At 44.1% G+C, this 8,114-nt stretch overlaps 1 protein-coding gene across 2 annotated transcripts in view; it reads left to right on the top strand.

Moving 5' to 3' along the window:
- Window positions 1-8,114, top strand: part of plxnd1 (plexin D1) — a 63,634-nt gene continuing 55,520 nt past the window's right edge. Inside the window, exons 1-4 of one of the 2 annotated variants that reach the window (XM_023956690.2) lie at window positions 1-1,688; window positions 3,102-3,278; window positions 5,967-6,098; window positions 7,186-7,286. In XM_023956690.2, the coding sequence (XP_023812458.1) occupies window positions 477-1,688; window positions 3,102-3,278; window positions 5,967-6,098; window positions 7,186-7,286 (1,622 nt within the window). In that variant the 5' untranslated portion in view covers window positions 1-476. The remainder of the gene's footprint in view (window positions 1,689-3,101; window positions 3,279-5,966; window positions 6,099-7,185; window positions 7,287-8,114) is intronic. The other variant, XM_023956691.2, reaches the window with a different exon arrangement.

Below are 8,114 nucleotides of genomic sequence, written 5' to 3'. Positions count from 1 at the left end.
GAGATGACACCCCTACTACCATTAAAGTCCAGTTTTTCTTACATTTGTCATTTATTAGTAGGGCTGTTCAAATAATCGATTTCTGACTGAACCATGAGTGCGAACAAGTTTCCAGCCTGCCTGTTCCCTTCTGGTGCGCAGATTTTACGCACGAAGGAAAACACGCTCCGTGTCTCTATTTTAAGAATTACTTTATTTTGAGTGGGAGGAAAAATCTCAAGCCATTATTGTGGCTCAGCATGTCTCATGAGACAGGCTGCTGAGCTGCGCGGCAGGCAGGGGGACAGAGGCAGAGGAGGCATGCAGTCTGAAGAGGAAGCACGACTCGCTTAGTTATCGCGTCATTCTGGGTTCAGGCGTGAAGCAGGAAACAGCCTTTCCTCTCCCATTGTCGCTGTAGGAACAAACAGGCGATTTTTGTCTTTGCTCAATGCACCTCTCGGCACAGAACACGCGGAACCCGGTCAGAAGGAAGAATGCCTCCTTCGATGGAGATAGCCGTTCTGCTTCTGGGCGTCCTGGCTTTGGAGACGCGCAGGAGCGCCAGCGCTCTGCACATCCAACAGGCGTTCGCGTCTCCAAATCTGACCAATAATTTCGTGGTAGACCCGATTTCCAGAAAGGTCTACCTGGCCGCCGTTAACACAGTTTACCAACTGAACAGGACCTTGATATTGGAGGCACAGAAGAGAACGGGACCGGTGGAGGACAACCTGTTGTGCCATGCGCCACAGCTGCCCCAGGCTCCGTGTGAGCACCCCAAATCCCTCACAGACAACTACAACAAGCTCCTAAAGCTGGACCGGGAGCAAGGGGTCGTGGTGGTGTGTGGATCTGTGTATCAGGGCTTCTGTGAGCTGAGAAAAATGGAAAATATCTCAGAGATAGCGGTGGAGTTTCCACCCCAGGGGGAGAAGACTGTCTTCCCCAGCATGCTCAACATCGCTGCCAATCACCCGAACGCATCGACTGTGGGGCTCATCTTCAGGAGCCACGGGGGTAATTCAAGGTTACTAGTTGGGGCGACATATACGGGGGCTGGAACCCAGTTTTTCCCCAAGAACCATAGCAAGGAGGACCTGCGTTTTGAAAACACCCCGGAGATCGCCATCCGCTCCTTAAACATCAAGGACTTATCCAGACTTTTCACCTATGATATCAGCCCCTCAGATGAAAACGTGTTCAAGATCAAACAAGAAGTTAAGACCAAAAACAAACTCAACTTTGTCCACGCCTTCATCCAAAAGACTTATTCATACATTGCCTTCAACAATGACGCGAAAATTGGGCACAAGGAGAGCCAGCCCAACAGCGTCCTCGCCAGGATATGTCTCGATACCGACAACCCCCGACAACTTGCGGGGCTGGAGAGCAGGAAACTCACAGAGTCCTACATCCAGATGCCGCTTCAGTGTGGATCTAACAGAAACATCTACAACCGCCTGCTGTCTGTGTACTCCGCGGAGATCAACGCAGAGGATGCGAGCGGCCCGCAGCCCTACCTGTTCGGAGTGTTTTCCAAAGCGGACAGAAAGTCTGCCCTGTGCGCCTTCAGGTTTGGAGACGTCGAGGAGGAGATCAGACAGAGCCGCATGAACTGCTCCAGCTCCCCCAGCAGTGATGTTCATGTGCTGGACAGTGTCAACCAGGGTTCAGGGTCAGCCTGCATTCAGAAGAAAAACTTGCAGGTAAGGAAAGTGAATAAAAAAATACATGGATCAGTCTTTCAAAATGACTTTATTTTAGGATAAAAAGTTCCAAAAAAGTTAATCAAACTTTTCCTTATTTGCTTAAAATTCCAAACAAAACAGATCAGTGATTCTTTGTAACAGTTTTTGTAAACATTTCTGCTTTTAAAATGCTGTGATAAGTGAAATTCCTTTAAACATGTTTGGATGGTCTTCTTGTTTTTGAAACAAAAGGGCCGACAACAATAATGGCTGCTGTTTTTCACTTGTTTCCAAGAGTCTTCCCTCTTTAACCCCGAGGCTCATGACTCAGAGACAAGATCTCTCATGTAAGGAGGGAAAGGTCATCAGAGATACTCGACTCTAAAGGCTGTGGGAATGGGGAGACTCCTCTTCACATCCGATAATGATGAAAAGGAGTTCAATAAAAAGTGTTTCATTAATTACCTCCTAGCTCATTTCATCGACTTTAATAATTCAACAAATCTGGAGCAATGTTAGGGGGCAAGCAGTTGCTTTGTTTCTGAACACGTGGTCCGATACTATCAAGTATTTTCTACTCACATACCAGCCTGGGTATTCACCCGCGGGAAAACTTTACTATTGCATATTATTTTTGTCTTCTGAATGTCTGAGTTGGTGAAAGTTCTCCCTTTTACATTCTGAGTGACAGGCTGAAAGTCATATGATGCTGTTTCGACAGCACTGTGCCATTAGGTCAGGCACTTGCCCTCTTTACTATTACATCCTTGTTGTCTGTGGCCCCAGGGCCACTCTTCTCATGAAAAGTTTTGTGAACACCATCCCAAATGGCCCTACAGGCCCTTAAGAAGATTACAGATGTCTTCTCTTTTCAAAGAGATTCTATGCTGATATTTTTTCTCTTGATGTCCTACAACCCACTTACTGTATCACTCGTAAAAAGAAAAAAGAAAGAAAAAAAGAAGTTGCCTCTTTGGTTTTGCACTTATCTGCAGTGGCTGCCTGATGTTTTTTGTTGTTGACAGTCTGAAGGCCAGCACTGACGGAAAGTCACACACAATTTATGATAAGACAGACGAGGTGCTAGCAGAAAAGCCCGTGGGAAAAAACTCTACAAACATCCAGTCTGCCTAATTCTTTCAGTGTTTTGCCTTCTCGTTCTTTGTTTGGCCCGTGCAAACTCAGAAAAATTCAAAGTATTCCCAGCAGACTGGAGAACAACCAATCGCGGTACGGATGTTTTATCATTGCTCGCTGAAGACCTGACAAAAGCAAAGCCTTATGACTGTTGAATGGCCATGTGAGCCCACGTCCAATACTTAGACAGGTCTGAAAAGTCATTTGGAACAATGAGCAGCTTTATGGTGATCGCTAGTTTCACAGCATTTCTCTTATTGCATTGTGCCTTTTTTGGTTTTTTTTGTATTTCAGTTGACACCCAATCAGCTGGACTGTGGCGCAGCCCACCTGCAGCACCCTCTGGCTCTACGGAGACCCCTGAGGGCCCTTCCTCTGTTTGAATACTCAGGCCTCAGTTCAGTCTCAGTGGACAATGTGCATAACCACACTGTGGTTTTTTTGGGAACAAGTAAAGGACGACTTCGCAAGGTGAGTCTGACAGTGGCCGACAAGTCGACAGCACCTCTGAGGCTGAAACCTTCCAAACTTGCGTAATCCCACGACGTCACAAAGTTGCAGTGCAAAGTGAGCACGCTGAAACTGAGTTAATGTGCTTAATGTGATCAAGCCCCCGAGCACAGAACACCAGGAACAGTCAGAATTGCATGCAGCTGCTCTGATGTGGCTGCCGACTGTCAAGAAAGCAAACATACTGTAGGTGTGTGATGAAGCATTTAGAGCCACTTTAGGACAAGCTGGAATTTTTGCTTTTATCTTGTAGCTTCTCAGTTCTGTCAGCACTCAACCAACATGCCCCCCCCCATGCCCATTTTGAACCTTAAGTACTCCTAATCATCTACTTAATGACCCTCAGAGATGGTTATTGTCTGGGAGATCAACAGAAAGCCGTAACAACATGTGACTCAGCCCTGCCATGTGTTGAGCCCCAACCTCGGCTTTAAAACATCTGCAGACGGCGCAGCTTGTGAAAACCGTTCCTGTGCAATTACCAGCATACCTTAATTCTTGTGTCAGCCACATTCCTTGTTGCCCCTCACTGAGCTCCCTGCTGGCGAAACAGGCTGCCCCTCAGACACTCCAGGAAATAAAACGAGCCCACTCTGACTGCTTTCTTGACTCCATTGTTTTGAATTAACTTTTGACGACATTAAAATCCTGCTGCAGCAGAGTTTTTAAGGCCCTTGTTTTTTTTGGCTTTGAGCATGGGTGCTGTAACTGTCCTTTTGGATCACTTACTGTTTACCGGATGCACCACACTGGTTGGGATGCTGTAAGCAGTGGTGTGCACGAGTGTGTTTGCATGTGTCTCTTAGCTAATTGCAGGTCTGACTGTGTCTTTAGGTGTTGGACTTTGTTTGCAGGCCTTCATGAGTGGTTTAGTGATTCCATGTGTTTACTCAGATGGACACGTACCCTGCAATTAGGTGCTGCGTGTGTACTTGTCAGCCCAGTCATACACAAAATGTGGTATACATGTGACCCTAAACAGTTTTTTGGGTGTTTTTTAGTAGCATGGTTGTCTCTGTGTTTGTCTGTGGATCTGGTGTGTGGTAGTAGTTGTGTGTGCCCTGAGGATAGAGCCGTTACAGGGGTTAATGGTGCTGTGAGTGTGTGTAATGTGATTCCAACTGTGAGTTTGGCTGAGACTAAACATGAACACGCAGTGGCCGAGATTAAGTTAGATCTCTTTTACTGTCTTTGAGAGAGACCTGACTGAAGTAATTTATAATTACATGCATTTTTTAATGAACTCTCCACCTCCCTCCATTATGTCTAACTTCAGTTTTCTGCGTCCTTATCTCACTCACTTTTTTTCCATTACGACTCTGTTCATCCGTCAGCTCCTCTTTTCATCATCTCTACTATTAAAGAGCTTTGATTCGTTGTGAAAACAGAGTCCATCTCTTTCTTGCCGCCAAACTTTCCCCCTTAGTTCAATCTTTCCCTTTTTATTTTAGACCCAAACAAACACAAAACACACACAAGATTGAAGCACAGCTGAGCACTCCCTGGTTGAATGGGGGCCTTTCATCTGCATGAAAACAGGCGCAGAATGGAGACAGAGCGACCTGCAGTACAGCAGGTGTTTTGTTGACTGACCGGGTGGCGTTTGGTGCCACAGCTCACCTCAGTACTCCTCCTCTCTGCTTCCATTCTTTTCCCTCTCCAGGTGTGTGGGCTGCTGTTTACTTGCATCTCGTAGTGTCATTTTTTTTTATGCGTGTGCATTTTTAGTCGCAGGGGTGCAGGGTGAAGGCAAAAGCCCAGCTGCTTACCAGCACCGATGTGTGTGCAGATTGGTGGGTGGTGTTAAAACAGGCACTGATGTTTGGAGATTAAGACAATGCTTTTCATCACAGGTTTACTAAGCCTCTGTCTGCTCCGGTTTAACATTAATCAGTATGTCTCGGTGGGTGGTGACGTTTTTGCCTTCTGTGCATGTGTGACTGCATGTTTGTGTGCCCAGCGGATGGAGAAGCGACAGAGCCAGCACTTGTCTCCAGATGCTGGCCAGTTCCTTAGGATGCTGGGACGTCTTCACGACGTCTCAACCAAAATTGCAGTAACAAGAGCGTTTACTGTATGCATGACAGGAAATGTGCGTGCTTATGTGCATGCACTTGTGTGCACATATATGTTTTTGATCTGTCACCATTTTATTATCTTTGGGTGCAGGAAAGCCACTGTGTCAATAAATCACTCCTTGGCAGAGTAAGATTAGGCACAGTGGCTGAACAAAGAGCGTCCCAAACCGAAGCTGCAGATAAAAATATTAAGCAATAGGAAAAAAGGAGAGCAAACTGAATTTCCTAAACCTTTCAGCTATTGTTTTTTTTCTTTTAAACACACACAAGACTTACTGTATGATCAGCCCATAAATGAGTTGGAAAGCTAAAAAAAAAGATAGAGTTCTCCTTTTTATATTGTTTTCCTAAAAACATCGCTGAGTAATGAGCTTTGGCATATATGTCAGCAGGGAATATCAAACTTTATTTTTCAAGTCCTCTTTAGAAATCAACAAACAGTAATGTGTCTTTGTAGCTGCATCCTGTTTTGTTGGTCTAGAGTTTCAAAGCACACTGCTGATGGGAAAATATACACAAGTTTGCAAAATTCTTTGAATAAAACTGTTTTTTTTTTAAATCCTCTTCACAGTTGACCCTCTTGTCGAACATGACCATGGCCAGCCAGTCCACGCTGAGGCTGCCATCCAGCGAGGCAGTCCATCCCATCATGACCTTTGACCCCAATGACAGGAACTTTCTCTATGTCATGACCTCTCACCATGTAAGAGCACCACAAAGGAGCAACTCTCATTTGTTCATGTTATCAGAGAACTGCAAAAAAAAGTGCAGATTTGCTTTCATTCATCAAATTTGTCCAACTTCCTTTTAGCAAAGGCTGCTACATTTGTGGTAAATCTCAAACCTTCTGAATAGCTTTCAGGGCAGCATTTCAAAACCAATTGGTTTCATAACGGTGGTGCTGAAGATAACATGTGGCTGCACCTCCAGCTATTATGTTACACTGCACAAATGCACCTTATTGTCAGTCGACTCTACTGAGATTAAATCATTGTGCTTCCTGCTGCAGAGGCAAGGTTTGATATGCACGCTGATAAGCTTCAGTTGCTTTTAGATATTGCATTAGATCCGTTGTGTAGCATTTTGATGAGCAACATAAAGTATGATACAACAAAACCTTTACTATCAATCTTTAAATTTCTGCTGAAAAAACAAGTGACTGTTTTTTGTTAAAACTACTTAACGTTGAGCAACAACTTTTCAGCCTGTTTAAATGGATGGGCTGTTTTGTGCTGTAACGGTAAAAGAAAGCATGCATTTTGCAATTATTACAGTCAGTTGTTGTCAGGACTTTTGCACAGATAATAGACTTACAGCCTTCGCTGCATCCTGCACATTGAAATATGTAGGTCGCCTGAGTGATATCAGTAGTATGCATAGTGGACATCAGTGATTACGATGGTACATAAGAAGTAAAAGTAAACAAAATAATTCTACAGTAATTTCAAATCTTATGTCTTCCAGCTCTTTGTCATGTCAAAATAACAGTGAGCAGAAGTGACGTCAATAAGTTCCATGTTTTGTTTACACATCAGTGCAAATCCCATAGATGACCCAATTACGTAAATCTGAGGAAAGCAGCATAATTTAACATCTGAGAAGGTGCAAATGCAGATTTTTTAAGTGTCTTGCCAAAACCCATTTTGCTTAAAAATCCATTTTGTCTCTCGAGCAAACCTTTGTGCTTTGTAGTAACACTGGTTCTGTTAGCCCAACCCTCCTGTGTCTTGGCAAAATTGCTTGCTTTCATCTTTCAAAGAAAATGCAGTGTGTTTTCTGTTTTCTGAAAGATGCTGAGAATCAGGGTGGCAGAATGTGACCAGTGGAAGAGCTGCAGGAGCTGTTTGGGGGCAGGTGACGCCTACTGTGGCTGGTGCACTTTAGAAAACAGGTAAGAAACACCCCCTTTGAATGAAGTCTCTTTTTTTCTTTGACTTACTATCTGCACTCCTACCCTCGCCTTCCCTTTAAAGTCCCACTCTCTAGTCATCTTTTATTCTATTGTAAAACCTTTCCCAGTGATCTTTTAATTATATTTGTGCCATTTTCTAGGACATGGTTTCTGCAGAGTGGCAGTAGTTCATTTAAAATTTTCCTCTGAGTTGTGGGTGGGACTATTAATGCGGCGTAAGCCTGACCCTGCTTACCGACATCCATCTGTTTACACTTTCTCCTGCTAGCTAATAGCGTCTCACAATCCCAATTTAACATTACAGTTGCAAATTTGCAATCTTGGAGCTATCCAGCCATACAGTTTTTAGCAAGATGCCAGCTTGGAGGAGAAAAAAGGAAGACATACACGGATCTAGTCGTTAACAAGTGGATGCGTCAGAATGGAGCCGGGCAGGGAGCTTGTGGCTTGCAGAAGTAGCTTCTACGTCATACCTGCAAGCTTTTTCTAATAGCATTTTTCCATCTACTCCTAATTCACTATGATTTGAATAAAAAATACTCAGAAGAGGTGATGAGTTTAATTTTCTCTATATGTGTCTTCCATAGCCAGAAAAATGCCACAAGAAAATGTTATAAACACCGTAAACACAATTTGAATCAAAGTGGGTGTTTAAATGTAACTTCCATCATAACTCAATCAAATATTCTTGAGGTCTGGGCCCACTCCCGCCACATGCTTTTTAAATATCATCAAAAAGCACGGAAACGGCAGATCTCTGCTGCCGTGTCCAGCTGCACCAAAGCCATTGACTTAATGTGAAGTTAT

The sequence above is a fragment of the Oryzias latipes genome, chromosome 7 (genome assembly GCF_053564925.1).
Source record: "Oryzias latipes strain Hd-rR chromosome 7, Olatipes_Hd-rR_3.1".
Lineage (NCBI taxonomy): Eukaryota > Metazoa > Chordata > Actinopteri > Beloniformes > Adrianichthyidae > Oryzias > Oryzias latipes.
Note: the sequence above shows the minus strand (reverse complement) of the source record. Positions and strands in the feature narration are given on the sequence as shown.